This window comes from Halichoerus grypus, chromosome 5, assembly GCF_964656455.1.
Source record: "Halichoerus grypus chromosome 5, mHalGry1.hap1.1, whole genome shotgun sequence".
Taxonomy (NCBI): Eukaryota; Metazoa; Chordata; class Mammalia; order Carnivora; family Phocidae; genus Halichoerus; species Halichoerus grypus.
The window spans coordinates 30,914,205-30,931,993 of NC_135716.1; the positions used below are offsets into that span (position 1 = coordinate 30,914,205).

The 17,789-nt window shown below is 39.2% G+C and overlaps 1 protein-coding gene across 1 annotated transcript; it reads left to right on the plus strand.

Moving 5' to 3' along the window:
- Window positions 1–6,735: 6,735 nt before the first annotated feature.
- On the plus strand, window positions 6,736–17,414 carry ABRA (actin binding Rho activating protein). Its single transcript, XM_036083885.2, has 2 exons — window positions 6,736–7,430; window positions 16,282–17,414. Exons 1-2 carry the CDS (start codon window positions 6,766–6,768, stop codon window positions 16,757–16,759), a joined length of 1,143 nt encoding a protein of 380 aa, XP_035939778.1. The 5' UTR covers window positions 6,736–6,765; the 3' UTR covers window positions 16,760–17,414.
- The last annotated feature ends 375 nt before the right edge of the window (window positions 17,415–17,789 follow it).

Here is a 17,789-nt window from a genome sequence, read left to right on the forward strand (position 1 = left end):
AATCCACAGTTCAGATTTGTGAATCAGGTTCCCAGGGAAGGTGAAGGGGAGACAGTTGGTGGAAGAGAAAGTGGGAGCAGCTGCCCATTGGCTGGAATTTGGCACAGTCACTGTAGGAACCAGATTGGGCACTCTCCAACCAGAGTAACCCTCTCCCACTTCTAATGGTAGAAACAATCCTGGTCTGCCTAATTTGGAATTAACAAGACTAACTGAAATTTCTGAGTTAGAAGGGCCTAAATGGTGTGGGGAAAAGGCCACAGACCTTTCCCCCCCACCCCAGCACCCAACATCCTGCTCTTGTGGTAGGGAACTTCCTTTGGATAAAAGAAAAAAAAAATTCCTGAGCCTCTACTCTTGCCCACACACCATCCTTGAATCTATCCTTCATACCACCAACAAAGTGAATTTGTTAAAAATTTTGATCATGCATTCTGCAGGTCAAAACTTTATAATATTAGGATTAAACCTACATTTCTTATCAGGGTTTTAAAATGCCTCTACAGTCTGGCCCTGCCTATTTACCTCTCTAGCCTCAAATGATAAAGATAATAAGTGGTCAAATTCTGGATAATTTTCAAGGTATATCAAACATGATATACTAGGGAACTGTATGTGGGATATGAGAAAAGAAAAGGAGTCAAAGATTACTTCAGGTCTCTTGGCCTGAGCAACTGATTTTGAGCTGAAAAGACGAATACTGTGAAAAGCTCATGTTGGAAATATTTATCCAGTTTTGTACACATTAGGATTGAGCTAACCATTAGACATCTGGTAGACATGACTACCAGGTTGCTGAGTATACATACCTGAAGTATAAGGGATAGGTCAGGATGGACATAGACGTTTGGGAATTGTCATCATAGAGAGGCATTCAAAACCTTGAGATCACCAAGGAAGTGAGTATAAATTGAGCAGTGAAGAGGACCCAGTTTTGTGCAGTCCAACGTTAAGAAGCCAAAGAGGAGGGAAAGTACCAGCAAAGGAGATTAAGAGGGAGCAGCCAGTGATGTAGGAGGAAAACCTAGAGAGTTTTGTTCCAGGCGTCAAGTGAAGAAAACATTTGAAGGAGGAGTGACTATTCTCATGTGTCAAATGTTGAGATAGGACAAGTATATTTAGAACCAATAATTGATTATTAGATTGCATAATATGGAAGTTATTGGTGACAGGACACGTGTAGTTTTAATAAATTGTGAAGGTAAGACCTGTTTGGATTAGATTCAAGAGAAAACAGGAAACAGAATGGAGACAGGCAATATACACAATTCTCCCAAAGAGTTTTACTGTTAAGGGGAGTTGAGGAATGGAGTGGATATGGGGCCAAGAGATTATATTTTTTTTAAGGTGGAATAAATACCAACATTGTTCAGATTTAAATAGATATAATAAGCATTTATGTGTTTGTTTTATGAATTAAGTTAATGTGACTACAGTTTGATAATGGGTTTTGTGACATTTGTTCTCTGAAATTTTCTTTAGTCTCTGGGAATAATATGTAAATTGTTATTGTCTACAATGTAAAAGTTTATATTTCATTATTCATACTGAGGTTTGAAATGTAATCTATGAATCTAGGTTATTATTTAGAAGATGGCATCATAATCCTCAATAACAGTATAAATAACAATACAAATAGCTTCCATGTGGTGCTCTTAGTGTATTGGGCAGTAGGCTAACTGCCTTACAGACCTCATCTTATATAAACACAATAACACAGGGGGAAATAATGATTGCCATTTCCAGACAAGGCAATTGAGTCTCAGAGAAATTAACTCTGCAAGGGTACAGAGATTCTGAAAGAAGATCCAGAATGCAAAACCAATCTGCTTGAACCCAGTACCTGGGCTACTGGTCACTACACTCCTAAAACCTACTTGTTGAGTCTCTGCTGGACCCACAGCACACTAGAATCTAGAACCATGGTTCTCAACCCTGAGGTATGTTAGATTAAGGCGGTGCCAGGACTCCACCCAAGAGCTGTCTTTAGATATACCACTTTACCGTCTGCAGTTTTTAAAGCTCCACAGGTAATCCCAATGTGATTTAAGATTCTAATGTGTTTCTCAGTGATTGTAAACCACTGAGCTCTATATTCCAGGAGATTTCAGGATAGAGTCTGCACTCAATGGAGTTATCACTACCACATAACTGAGACCTCATCTGACCCTCATCATGCTAAGGGAAACCTCTCAGACACTGCCTTAAAAGCCTCACTATAAATTACCTTAAAATAAAACACTATAAATAAACTTTCTCTTGCAGCCCCCAGTCCTTACAAGTGACCCCAGTTGACCTTCCCATCTGAAGACTCACCCCTGCCATGCATGTGGTATTAATCCTATCCTTCATCAAACAGAATTATTTAAAGAGCTTTAATTTTCTAACCGCATGACTCAACGTCGAGGTATGAATAACAGTAGCCATGTATCAAGCACTTACACGTGCCAGACATGGTGTTAAGTACTTCACATGTATTGACTCATTTAATCCTCAACCTAACCCTATGAAGTATTTTAAGTCCAATGCAATCTCAAATTCGCATTACAAAATGATCAAATCTAGAACCAGTAAAGTGGGGTTTGGATTGGAAAAGATAAAACTAGGATAGGGAGACTGTTTACAGGTCAAGGATGATCTAGTGATCTAGAGATTTCAATTTAAATGATGGGCATGAGGAAGTGACATTAGCTGAGAAAGAACAGGAAAAGAGGAGGATTTGTACTAAGAAGTAAAAGCTTCCATCTTGAATTGAGGAAGCTCCAGGTCATGCCTGTGGAGATGTTGAGTACTTCAGTGATACAATGAGCCTCATATGATAAAACACTGATTCCTGAGCAAGGTGTTGTTCACAATTTAGCTCCAACTTAATTCCTCAGAGGCCTGTCCTAACACTCCCTAGCCCCTTGTCCTTACCGCATAGAAACTGTATGTTCTTCTCCAAAATTCATAAACCGGGGCCCACAAACAATCTCATCCAAAGACATGGTACATCATGTTGGTTCACCCAGTACTACTGTGTGTGAAGGTATGTGTGCATTTGTGTGTATTAACTGTCACCATTTAAAGAATCGGAGGAGTTTTTGCAAAAATCCACATTTTTTACATCTCTTGAAACATTATTTCACCAGTTGCCCATTGTCCTCACCACCCCCTGTTGGACCTCAAACCCAACTCACCTCACACATTTGAGTGACCTGCATGACCTGCAGGCATTTGAGTTTATGATCGCTACTCCAGGCCGTTAGAGGGTCTCTAAGTGTACCATGTATCTTCATGCCTCTGTAACTTTGTTTCTTCAGATCAGAGTACCCTTTATCCACCTATTAAGTTTCTATCTTTAAAAAACCAGATAAAGGATCAGCATTTTTGTGAGGTCCTTCCAATAAAATCAGTCACCCTTTGTTCAATGATCCCATAAAGTTTTATTTCTATTTCTAATGTAGCTCTCCCCAAACTATTAAAGCTGTTATGTGTGTCTTCTTCTGGCTAGATTGGGAAAACCTTGAAAGTAGGTTCTATTTTGTTCAGCTTTCTACCCTCTCTCACATTGTCTACCATCATGCTTCGCCCATTGTATACATTCCATGAATGTATTCAATTCAATTGAAATCAGAAGCTCTTTTTGTTCTTTATTAAAGTCTTTTTATTCCCACTTTGTGAAACTGAACTAGTAAAGGAATTATTAGTTTATGTAGAAAGGGTGAATGGAATTATTGTTTCAGATGAGCTTTGAGAAAATGTAGGTTTCTGAAGTCTTTTTAATAAGAGTATATAGCTCATGATGAGAGTTAGGCCTACTTGACTTCTCAGTGCATAATGCAAAGAAGTCTATAGATACAACCCCCTCCCCTCCCTAGTACTGCCCATATCAATCAAGTAAAAACTAATATTTTTTAAAAAGATTTTATCTATTTATTTGACAGGGAGAGCAGACGCAGGGGGAGCGGCAGGCAGAGGGAGAGGGTGAAGAGGCTCTCCACTGAATAAGGAGCTCAGTGCGGGGCTCAACCCAGGACTCTGGTGGGATCAAGACCTGAGCCAAAGGCAGAAGCTTAACCGACTGAGCCACCCAGGCACCCCAAAACTAATATTTTTTCAAAACACTTTCACACTTATGACAAATTTCTTAGGTGGTAACTCATTAATCAGCTCTGCAACTTCACCTACAGTTTCTAATCTCCTGTTTTCATAAGAAACTCACATTGTAAACTACTTATTTCACTATATCTTTATCTTTGAGACTGCATTTTCCTTTCTTTTGCACCTTCTATTAAAATAGAAGAATAGGGGCGCCTGGGTGGCTCAGTCGTTAAGCGTCTGCCTTCGGCTCAGGTCATGATCCAGGGTCCTGGGATCGAGCCCCGCATCAGGCTCTCTGCTCCGCAGGAAGTCTGCTTCTCCCTCTCCCACTCCCCCTGCTTGTGTTCCCTCTTTCGCTGTGTCTCTCTCTGTCAAATAAATAAATAAAATCTTAAAAAAAAAAAAAAAAAAAAGAAGAATACTGAACTCCTAAGAATCTAGATCTAGGTTAAGAAAGAAGATAGAACATTTCTTGTAAAATGTACAGTAGGGGGGGCACCTGGTGGCTCAGTCTGTTAAGCGTCTGCCTTCAGCTCAGGTCATGATCCCATGGGGCTGGGATCGAGCCCCCTCCTCCCCAATGCCGCGCCTGGCCCCCTGCTCAGTGGGGAGCCTGCTTCCCACCCCGCCTCTCCCCCCTCATGCTTGCGCTCTCTCTCTCTCTCATGTGTGTGCTCTCTCTCAAATAAATAAATTTAAAAAAATAAAGTAAAAAAATAAAACGTACAGTAGGTAGCATATAGAGCTTGCTTTAGGGAAGGAATGCCCAAAGTAGACGTGAGGAAGAAACAAATTTTACAATCTCTTCTGGAGCAGTAGGAACGAAGAACCACAGTTGCCCTGGAAGTGAACTCTCAGAAGGAATGACCAGACTGTTAGGAGCTGCCTCAATTTTTTGCCAAGACTGTCTGCTGACAGTCCCAAGCCCCAGGCAGTGGATTGCAATGCCTGTTAATATTGAAACACTAATAACGTTTTGCTCTCTCCACTTCATCTCTCTCAGGATTGAGTATGCAGCAGGTGTGCACAGGGAAGCAGAAAAGTCCCTTGGACAGTTGTAAATTAGCCTGATCCTGGGCCAAGCTCATGGGCATCTCTGAAGAACCCCGTTCCTTCCCAAGGCATTCCATGTGGGATGAAGGGAATCTAAGAGGAACCGAACAGTCTGCAGTGTATCTACATTCCAAGAAAGTATGCCAGAAATTTCAGACTCAGATTTAAATCTTTATTTGTAATAGTTTTCTTTCCTTGTGATCCAATTTCCTCCTAATCAAGGATTTTGTTTCAGTTAACATTATCAGATGCTGTTGAACTCAGACTACAACATCTGACAGATTTCTAGATAGAGCATTAAATCATCTCCCACATTGTTTTAATCTTGGGAGGTAAATGACCTACATGATGAAAAATTGACATCAGCATATTTTTAAAATAAATTTGTCTCATCATCAGAATTAACTGACTTTCGAGTTTTTTTTAATGCTCTTAGACAGCAGCTCTCAATCAATATCGATTAGAGGAAAGGATACAGTTCTAAAGCCTATAGAACTGTTGTGTGAAAAGAAATTCTATTTGTCGTACTTTAAGAAATCATTCAGTGCTGAGTCCTGAGCATTTTTATCTAGTTTAGCACACTTCATATATGGGTCATTTTCTCTCCAAATGACCTATCCAGTCCTTTTTTAAAACTATATTTCAATCTTTGTTCTGAGAATTGAATGAATGTCTTTTTCTGCATGAATCTAAAGGGCTGTGAAGGGTGTGTAATTAAAAACAAAAGGTCGGGTGGGGTTGCTTCTGATAGCATTCACCTATTTTGTCTTTAAATGGTCTTTTTTGAAAACAAAATATTTTTTCAAAACATTTGAAAGGATTCCTAAAATTAATCTATGAAATTCAACATGTGTGTAGGTCTCAAAGATTTTAAATCGGACCAAAATTTTGACCATTATCTTGTCTATCAAAATGACCTGTCTGTATAACAATTCAAGCTTTGGACTGGAAAACCTGGCCCTTGTCTCCCCCTTATCTGGGCGTCAGTTTTCCCATCTGGAAAATGAAGGTTGGATGAGGTGATTCTAAGGTCTGTATTGAATAGAGGTGAAGACAAAAAAAAAAGGAACTTAGGATCTTTGATAACTAGAATAAAACAGCACGAGTTTTGAATCAGACAGATTTGGGTTTGGATTGCAGATATTATTAGCTGTAGGAAGTTAGATTTCATTGTACTTCGCTATAAAATGGGACTTAATTAAGAGCTATATTGAGATTTAAGTGAGAATAAGCCTATAATACTCCTAGCACAATTTGTGCCCATATTTTATGCTCCTATAAATGGTAGGAACATATTTTAAGGTCAGGAAGAACATAAGGCTGAGCACATGATCAAATCTAGTAATTTCCACCCTGGCACTTGAGAAGAAAGGGAATGCATATCACTGTCCTTCACCAGCAGAGATGTCCCTCTGCTGAGATGAAACTGGAGACGTCAGGGTTTAAAAAAAGCACACCATCAGGGGAAGGCACCACATCTTGGCAAGAAATGTTTAACATAGTTTCCACCGTCACCAAACTCTTCCCCAACCCCCCCACACCCGGCTTCTATTTAAATCTCAGGCACTCCCTGGGTCCATACTCCTTTCAGCCAGTGCCCAGGCTCCCAGCAGAGAAGAGAAGGGTGCCATGGCTCCGGAAGACAAGGAAAGAGAGGAGGGCCCAGCCAAGCATGCCCTCCGCAAGGTACGCACAGCCACCCTGGTGATCAACTTGGCCCGAGGTTGGCAGCAGTGGGCAAATGAGAACAGCACCAGGCAGGCCCAAGAGCCCACAGGCTGGCAGCCAGGAGGGACCCAGGATGCACCCCAAGCTCCTAAGCCAGTGATCTACCCCACTCTCCACCAGAAAGCTCAGAGCACCCCAAAGTCTTCCTCCCAAAAGTCAGAGGGACATGGAGATGGACAAAGCTCAGAGGAAGCCACAGAAGTCTCTCATATCAAAAGGAAAGAGGTGGCCAAAACAATTGTCAGCAAAGCTTATGAGAGAGGAGGGGATGTGAGCCATCTGAGCCACCAATATGAGGACAGTGACATGCCTGGAGCCGGGCAGCCAGAAAATGACATTGACAGAATCCTCCACAGCCATGGCTCCCCAACGCGGAGGAGGAAATGTGCCAACCTGGTATCTGAGCTGACGAAAGGCTGGAAAGAGATGGAACAGGATGAGCCCAAGTGGAGGAGTGACAGCATCGACACAGAGGACAGTGGCTACGGAGGGGAGAGCGAGGAGAGGCCCGAGCAGGATGGAGAGCAGGTGGTCGCCACCAGAATCAAACGCCCCTTGCCTTCCCAGTAAGTGTATGCCCCCTTCAGCTGCTTATACTGCCTTTGAGCCCCAACTGGCCATGGGGACTGAGAGAGCAGGGAAGTGCTCCCAAAGTTAGAATGAGAATCTTAAAAAGTGGGCAGGCGGCGAGATCCTATGGGGGAGGCACTGCCCCTGGGCCAAAGGGGCAGCACCAAGCTAGACATGGACCTCTGGGTCAAGGGCCTGTGCTCTTCTGTTTCTTCTTTATGTTTTGAACTGAATACTCAAGTTTTAGCCTCAACAAAGATGAAGCTAAAGATGTAAGGATGTAAGGAAGCTAAGGATGTCTGCCTTGGGTACATTTTTAAAATAAAGTCTAGGATGAGTAGCAACTTGGCTTATTTCTCTGCAGAAAATGTGCTTGCTGGTAGACTAGGACTGGGCAAACTTTCCCTTGTCTCAAACCAGTCTATAGTATTATCAGGAGACACATCTACCCCCATAGGGCTCGTGGGACACAGGTCTATGTGACCCTGTAAACGGGTGGGAGGCTGCCATTTAACTTGAGAGTAGGCTCTGAAGTGAGACAGACCCAAGTTCAAATTCCAGCTCTGCCCCAACAATAGTTGATAATATTGTACTATAATCTTAAAAGTGGCTAAGAGAGTAGATCTTAAGTGTTTTCATCACACACACACACACACAAACACACACACATGAACTGGTTATTTTTCTAAGCCCATTTCCTCTTTTGTAAAATGATAGCAAGAGTAAACTTTTGGGATAAATTCTGTTGTACTAGGAGAAGTAAATGAGATTAAGGCTGCCAAGCATTTAGCACAGTACCTGCTCCATATGCTCCATATATAAAAGCTATTATTATTCACATAGATTTTATTATTTGGCAATTTTTCAAACTTTCAGAAAAGGTTTGTTCTCTTGGTAATCAAAGACAGAAATGCTATTAAAGCTAGGTCATTAAAATACTGCAATCCTAAAACATTTAGATGTCAAATACACACACACACACACACACACACACACACACACACACTGAGTCAAACTGATACATTCAGATAAAAAAATACATATTTTCTTTTAAGACAGTAACTCTACTTCCACATAATAGAAAGTCAGGATATCTCACTCCACAACTGTAGAGTATCAAAATATGTGAAAAGCTTCTAATATGATGAATGCTTACAAACTGACTCCCTTTGGAAACATTAGACATGTAGGTGTGCTTTTTAAGCTTTATGAAACAATCAGAAAGTAAAGAACAAAACTGATTACCTAATTTGACAAAAAGCTGTGGGACAGTTTGTGACTTTAAAGGTGATTTGAAAGAATTAGAACTGTGACATCACATGCTTTCAAGAAAAATGAAATGGCAAATCTAGATAATTGTAACGACACTCACACATTTAGTGCATGCCATGGACAGCTAACATGCTCTGTCCTTTTAACTCCCATGATCCTACAAAGCAGGTAGTATTATTCCATTTTAAGGACGAGAGCACTAAAGCTCAGAGGGGAAGTTTACCCAGCAAGTTAGTGACAAAGCTGAGATGTGCCTGTCTCCAAACGCAAAGTTTTGAAAACAGACTTGGTGCTAACTCTCACGCAGTGCCTTGAGGATGTTGTGGAGAGATCTGGATTTGTGCTCTACTTACATTAATCCAGAAATTCATAATCAGAAATAAATATTCTACCAGGAAATATGGAACCGTAGTCTAATTCTGGTCTTGTGGATTTGGTTTGTGTGTGTGTGTGTGTGTGTGTGTGTGCGCACGGACATGTGCTTGCTAGAAATGGAATAATAGAACCTAACAGAATAAAGATTGAGGATGGCACAGTGAAGATCTTCTGTCAGTATGCTTCAGATTAGCTAGAGGTAGGAAGTGGACAACTGGAGACAATCTCCAATGCATGTACTCTTCTTGGGCACTTGTCTATGTTTATTCATATGTTTATTCATATAATCCTCACAATATTCTCATGGGCGGGCATAAATATTCTCCATATTTGATAGACGGGGGCATAAGACAAAGACATAGTAGAAAACTTGGATAAGATTGTACAGCCTATGGGATTTGAACCCAGGCATTCTGGCTCTCGATCCCACTCTCTTCTTCACCACACTCTAAACTGGAATTGGGGACTCACATACAGGACCCTTCTCAGGTTCCTAAAACCGGACATGTACATGGACACCTTCTTAGTGTGATGGAGAGGAGCATAAGCTTTGAATGAGAGACAATTAGGTTTGAGTCATGGTTACTTTGGCAAATCCTGTCTCTTAGTCCTCATCTAAAAAATAGATGTAACCTATTGAGTTATTTTGATATTAATGATGCAAAGCAATGGACCCAGAGGAACTCCTTAGTAAGTTGTATGCATTATAATGCAGGGGGCCATTCCTGGTGATCCCAACCCTACAGGACGCTGGGAGATTGGTCCCCAGGGTTGGGATGTAGGAGGGGGATTAAGTCTCTTCTTCCCTTCTTCGGTTCCTTTCTCTCAGTCTTGGAAAACATAGGGTACCAGAATGTCGTATGCAGAAACAGCATTGCTTAATGTCAGCAGTAATCCTAGCTGTGCTCAGGAAGCTTCAGCAGAAGCCTGATGGGACTGTCAAGTACTGCTTGAGAAATGAGCGTGATATTATTGAGTAAGCCTATATGAAAGGAGATTTTGTTAATTCATTTTTGATTCTAAGCACCATTCTTTACCTATATCCACCAATAGGGAGAAAATTATGTACCACGAATGTTTAAGTAGAAAGAAAGAGAGGTTTTTTAGTGGTCAAGATGTTCCATGGATAACAAAAACAAGTTAGGTTTGGTAAAAAGTAGAGATATTCTTTACTAAGAGTTTTGCTAACTGGGTTTTACTATGACAATGATTCCTATTTAATGCTTTATTTTAAAAGTATTGAGTGTTTTGATTGTATAGTTACATGACTTGTTTGGTCCAGTCCTTTAGACAAAAGAAACTGCATCCCTCTCCCATACAGTAATGGTGCAATATTCAAGTGCCAATCATCCATTCATCCTCTCCAAGTTATATTCAGCAAAAATAATAATAGTTGAGAACAAGAATCCCATTTTATAGATAAGGGAATTGACACACAGAGACATTAAGAAATATATCCAAGTCATAGAGTTAGTAAGTGACCAAGTTGGGAAGGCTGATGACAGAGCTTATGTTCTTAACCACTATGCTAGACTGATTCTCTCAGTAGAGAACGGGCTCAAGAAAACTAAAATGGAGGTCAAAGTGTCAGCTTAATTAACAGAATCCTAATAACATCCTAAGTGTAAGGTCTGGGTACAACTATATTAAAGGACTTTGCTAGAAATAGAGCTGAAGTATGGCTTTCTGCTCTTTGACCTCAATTCTAGAGCATAGAACCCTTTCTATGGAGTCTGAGAACAGTTACCAATCTGCAAGAAGGATCACAGGCCTGACTCTCAAACCTGATTGATAACAGACAGAGATAAGAGTAACCCTGTGAATGGCATGCGTCCATTAGTCAAACTGGCTAGACTTCCTGTGGAGAAGAGCAAGCAAACCAATGCACAGAGGAAGAGATTCTCCCCAGCACTTCCCTGGGAAGTTGGAAAGGGTGGCAGAAATTATTTGCTTTACTGACAGAGAAATGTTCGTGGGCAAAGAGGAGAAATGCTCCCTCTCCGGGAGAGCCTGTGGGGTGGGGCCATGAAAGCAGGTCTCTGCTTGCTTCATGCCGATGCAAGCGTTAGACCAGAAAAGTTCACCTCCCGCAGCGTGACAGTTTGAAGCATCGCTTGGTGATGCAGGTGAAGACCACCTACCAGAGTGCTTCCAGTGCCAGTGAACTTGGTTAAGTTTAAAATAGACCTTTCAGAATTTTTATTTCCTGTGGGGTTTATTCATATTTAATAATTTACCCACATAATTATTACTCCAAAATGATAAAACTATGATACAGTTGGTTCCTGTATTCTCATTAGATTGCTAAAAAGCCCATTCACATGAGAAAGTAATACTCAAACTGATGCCATTTTTAAAGCTAACAGATAAATAAATTTCTGAATTTATTTCAGTGAATGAATGTACACTCTCCAATTAGAATGCTTATAATGTCTAGTAGGATTAGTTACTTTGCACATAATTGGACAGGGGAAATATTTGTTGACTATAAGAACATTTGTTTATTAATAATGAAGAAACTAAGAAGGCAAGTTTAGATGAAATATTACTATCTTAAAATGTGGGTGTGATGTCTATCTTTGAATATTGCTTTGCTTCCTATAAATTTGTACTAGATTGTCTTTCTAAAGCTCAATCTAAACTATTATTCACATTTTTACTTGAAGGTAAAAAAAAACAGGATAAGCTGGTATATTGTTTCTTATGTTCATTGACCAAGAAGATATTCAAGGTATAAGATTTTCTAGTCCTGATTTAAACATGAACTTTCAGGGATGCCTGGGTGGCTCAGTTGATTAAGCGTCTGCCTTTGGCTCAGGCCTGCATCTCCCTCTGCCTGCCTCTCTCTCTCACTCTCTCTCTCTCTGACAAAGAAATAAATAAAATCTTCAAAAACATAAACATGAACTTTCAGGCTTTTTAGTGTGGTGGGGGTGGGAGGGATGGGGTTGGCTGGGTGATAGACATTGGGGAGGGTATGTGCTATGGTGAGCGCTGTGAATTGTCTAAGAGTATTGAATCACAGACCTGTACCTCTGAAACAAATAACACATTATATGTTAAAAAAAAAAAAAAAGATGATAGCAGCAAGGGAAAAATGAAAGGGGGGAATCAGAGGGGGAGACAAACCGTGAGAGACTATGGACTCTGGGAAACAAACTGAGGGTTCTAGAGGGGATGGGGGTGGGGGGATGGGTTAGCCTGGTGATGGGTATTAAGGAGGGCACGTACTGCATGGAGCACTGGGTGTTATACGCAAACGATGAATCATGAATACTACATCAAAAACTAATGATGTAATGTATGGTGATTAACATAATATAAAAAAAATCTTAATAAGGTGAATTATATCAATTTTTCTGTTATTGTACCATTCTTCTAATTCTGTTATGAATTCAACTTGGTCATAATACTTTAATACGCTACTGAATTTTACATTTAATAATATTTTACTTACATTTTTTCAACTGTTAATAAGTAAAATCATTCTGTTATAAAAAAAAGAAATTGGAAATGCAAAAACAATACAGAACGTTTATAAGATAGAGACAATTAAATACTCATTAAAGTAGTTCCTCCTTCACTTTTTATAACCTATGTTCTAATTCTTGCTTATTAGACCAATTCCTTTGCTTTCCTTCTCTCCTATTATTGGGAATTACAATTTGACAATAAAACAAATGGACATTAAGATTTAGGAGGTGCTTTTTTAGAAGATAAATGCTTCACTTCCTCAGAGATTTATTACTTCACCAACCTCAACCCTATCCCTAATAACATAGAGTTTCAAAATTCAGGGACTCTAAGTTCCTAATGCAAATTAGAGGGAAAAAACCCTACATCAAGGAATCAGAGACCCATATAACATACAGTTTAAACAATTACCTTGGAAGGCTAATTTGAATATTTTCCTTTTTTTTTTTTTTTTTGCTTTCTTTAAATCATAAAATCAATATGATACCAACAGGAAAGATTATTTTTTAAAAAGAAAAAAAATCAACTGCCATCTGGATACTAACAATTATTTTCAATTGTGCACATGCACAAAAGTGATTTCTTCACCTTGATGTGTATGCATTTTATAGTGTTAGAATTTTACCATATACTCAAATTGGTATTCCTCTGATTATCTTCATGAATGTCTTTTAATGGCTATTTACTTTTTTATTATTGAATATCCAGTAAGTACCTAAAACAATGTCTGACACACAGTAGGTGTCATAAATACTTTAACAAAAAAGATGGAAAGTATGCCAAGGTGGCCAGAAGTTCCTTAAAGGGAAGATGTACAGTAGCTCCCCCTTATCTGTGGGGGATCTGTTCTAGTACCTCCAGTGAATGCTTAAAATTGCAGGAAATACCAAACTCTATATATACTATTTTTTCCTATACATATATATGTATGAAAAAGCTTAATTTGTAAATTAGGCACAGTAAGAAATTAACCACAATAATAATAGAGCAATTATAACAGTGTATTATAATAAAAGTTATGTGAATGTGGTCTCTCTTTCAAAATATCTTATTGTTCTATACTCACTCTTCTAAAGATGGTGTGAGATGATAAAATGCCAATGTGATGATGGGCGCCTGCATGGCTCAGTCAGATAAGTGTCTGACTCTTGATTTCTGCTTGGGTCATGATCTCAGGGTTGTGAGATCAAGCCCCGTGTCAGGTTCCACACTAGGCATGGAGCCTGCTTGGGATTCTCTCTCTCCCTCTCCCTCTGCCCCTCCCTGCTCATGTGCTCTCTCTCTCTTAAAAAGAAAGAAAGAAAGAAAGAAAGAAAGAAAGAAAGAAAGAAAGGAAGGAAGGAAGGAAGGAAGGAAGGAAGGAAGGAAGGAAGGAAGGAAGGAAGGAAGGAAGAAAGAAAGAAAGAAAGAAAGAAAGAAAGAAAGAAAGAAAGAAAGAAAGAAAGAAAGAAAGAAAGAAAAAAAGAAAGAAAGAAAGAAAGAAAAAGGAAAAGAAAAAGAAAGAGAAAAAAGTGCGTGCATGATGAGATAAAGTGAGGTGAATGATGTAGGCACCGTGATGTAGCCTTAGGCTACTATTGACCTGATGACTCATTAGAAAGAGGATCATTTGCTTCCAGACTATAGTTGCCCACAGGGAATTGAAACCATGAATAAGGGGGGACTACTGTATTACATTTTATAATATAGGACAGAACTACAGTCAGTATTTGGGAGACGCAAGTATGCATTAACAAATTATGCCATTCTTTTCATTTTCTTCTGAGATGCTTCAAGTCTCTTCTCTAACAGGATGTCCCTGCCTCAAATCAGGTCTGAGCTTTGGGTTATGCTGGGATGGCCTTGAGCTCATTATTCAAGAGGATGCCCATCATGTATTGCCATGGTTCTCAGGGGAGAAGGTGTTTGCTCTCATCTGATAATGAGATCAAACAGCCCCTACTCTGGGAAGCTGAACAGGGACAGTCTATGGAGAGGCAGGTAATGGTGAGGACCAGCCTTCAGTGTGGTATAATTCCTAGTACTTTTCCATATGTATGTGACTTTTAAAAATTGCAGTAACTGTGTATACAGTTTTTATGTGCTTTTTCCCAATTAACTTTGTCAAATATTTTTATCCATGTGGCTACAAAGAATAGCAGTGTTATACGTACCAGCGTACCCCTCGTTTGAGCTCTGTCATCGTAATGAAACTGAATGCAGCAAGCATAGTTTTGAACACATAAAACATGGGAATTAGTGAAAGTTTGCCATCTAGTGGCTGTTATTCCTCTTTTGAAAATGCCAATACAAGTAGCTGTGTCTCCCTATCCATGTCTGTGAGTCTCCTGCATTTAGATAACTAGATTTCGGGAAGTGAGATTGGATAGTGAGGAATACCCACATCTGGCCTGTAACTGGGTTTTGAATAGAGAATTGTGAGACTTTGGATAGGAAGGGCTACTTAGCTCAGGCATACTGCTCACTCAGCAAATTCAGTGAGGCTCTGCATCTCCAATCCCTGTGCTTCCAGACATGAGGCCACTTGGTGTTGGGGAGAGGGAAGGGTAGGTCGCTTGTGACGATGAGGAATACAAATCTCTGACTTTTAGATAGCCCAAGAGTTCATGTTTTACTCATGAAGGCAAAGAGACCTAGGAAAAGGAGTCTAGGAGACTGGAGATACAGAAAAGACAGAGGAATCTTTTAAAGATAAATTTTACCCATTTTAAAATTAGGCCTGTACCTTCATGACATCACTGGTCTATACTTCCAAGGCTGTTGGGTTTGTTTTTTATAAGAAAATACATTCCAAATTGCAAGGACACACACACATCTGAAACACAACTCATCTACTTATTGGACACTGTACCCGCATGAGTGACAGACATCACTGCACAGTGGGAAGAGTACTGACTTTAGCCTCAGACAGTTGGTGTTTGAATACGACCTTTGCCACTGGTTTAGGGCAGTATTTCGTGGTATTACACCCAGGCCTGGTTCAAATCCCAGCACTAGCACTTACCAGGTTTGTGACTTTAAGCAAGTTACTTAACCATTCTGACTTCAGCTTCCTCATCTGGGAAGTGAGAATAGTCATACCTATCTCACAGACTGGTTATAGGAATATTAATAAAAAGTATTTAGAAGAATGCCAGCACCAAGTATTCAATAAATGTTACTATTGCTAGCAACTGTCTTCTATCTATACAACTTGATATTCTATAATTTGTGGCACATCATTGATACTAGTATAAATATGCTCTCATCAAAAATCTATATATGAACATACATATATAAGTGAATAATACAATGTATATGTGCTAGTATAATAAGCCTTATTTTGGGGAAATAAGTGGTTTCTGAAGTCCTTTACAAAATGGTTTCCCTTAATACATTTATATGATTCCGATTCTAAAATGTCATCAACATGCAACTTTAAGACATACATATTTACATTATATTTGTGTAAAGAACATTTTTTTTCTTGAAATAGAGTTTAATATTTTTTTATGGTGCTCCAAAATAAGAACAGTGGTAGTTGTCATCTATCCTCAAATAAAAATAAAGAACAATGATGTAACTGTTACAATTGTTCTTCTTTCATTTCTAATTTATTGTACTGCATTTTGTTTATAATGAAAAAAATTAGACTTACGTTAAGATGCCTACGTGCAGGAAGTACAAAGAGAAAGCAACACTTGGATGTTAAATATCAGTATCTTGATTCTTCACTCTCCCTTTTAGGGCAAATAGATTTACAGAGAAACTCAGCTGCAAGGCCCAACGGAAATACAGCCAAGTGGACAACCTGAAAGGGAGATGGCAACAATGGGCTGATGAACACATCCAATCCCAGAAGCTCAATCCTTTCAGTGAAGAATTCGATTATCAGCTGGCCATGTCCACCCGCCTACACAAAGGAGATGAAGGCTACGGCTGTCCCAAGGAGGGAACCAAAACAGCGGAAAGGGCCAAGCGAGCTGAGGAGCACATCTACAGAGAGATCATGGACATGTGTTTCATCATCCGCACAATGGCCCGCCACAGAGGAGATGGCAAGATCCAGGTTACTTTTGGAGATCTCTTTGACAGATATGTTCGTATTTCAGATAAAGTAGTGGGAATTCTCATGCGTGCCAGGAAGCATGGGCTGGTTGACTTCGAAGGAGAGATGTTATGGCAAGGCCGAGATGACCATGTTGTGATTACTCTACTCCAATGAACCTTCAACAACGAAAGCCAGACTTGACCCACTGTTGTCTTAACACCAACTGCTAATGTAGTAAAAATTAAAATGCAAACTGCTCTGTAATAAGTTAGTAAATATTAAACAATTTTTATATTAATGACTTTTTGGCACTCTATTTCTGAGGAAGTTTGAAGATTTTGAGGAAGCACGCAGCATATCAGAAGGCACATAGAGGGTTATTAGGATACAATAGCAAAAATATTTGAAATTCTACTTACCCTTCAGGCAAAAATATTTGGCTATGAATTGCAGAAATTATTACAGATATTTCAATAAACAATTACTACATCTAAGAAAAATGCTGATTTTAGGTAAACATGAGCAGAACATATTAAGATGTGTCATTTTGGGGGAAAGAATTCCGTTAAGTTTGGCAAAACTAAAAATTTTCTAAGAAGCTTGACTTTGTATTATTTCTATCAAAGCATCACTTATAAAATAAACACATAAGTAAGAAGTATCCAAATAAGATGTGGAAATTAATGAAATTTCTCTGTGAGCTTGGAATTTAAGATTTCCAACGGGAATTAGTTGTCCTATTTCTAGTATGATTTGCACAAACCACATAAAAACAAACATCGCTGGTGTTCAGAAAGCTGAAGGAGAAGTCGGTATGTTTACCTTCACTGTGAAAACATTTTTGTTTCCCTAATAGATTTGTTAAATTACAAATTAATGACCAATATTTCTAAATAGAATTTCCTGTAAGATGTACACTTCTATTACAGTGAAACCTATGTCAACATTTAAAGTCATGCACAAGAATAAAAGATATTTTCTATATTTTCTGTTCTTATTTATATATTACTATTTTAATGTTATATTGCACAATAACACTTTCTTGTGTGTGAAATACAACAAAATTTTAGAGCGCAAGTTGGGTTACTTCTAGTATTGGTGGAATATTTAGATCAAGGCTTCAGAAGAATATCCTTATATTCAACTCTGAACAATAACCATTTATGCAGCCACTGACGCAGATTAGTCCAAAACTTCAATTTGT

Bases quoted from the DNA above. Each gene is read 5' to 3' on its own strand.
- ABRA (XM_036083885.2), top strand. From the start codon at position 6,766: ATGGCTCCGGAAGACAAGGAAAGAGAGGAGGGCCCAGCCAAGCATGCC. The intron at 7,431-16,281 runs GTAAGTGTATGC...TCTCCCTTTTAG, and splicing joins AAACGCCCCTTGCCTTCCCA to GGCAAATAGATTTACAGAGA.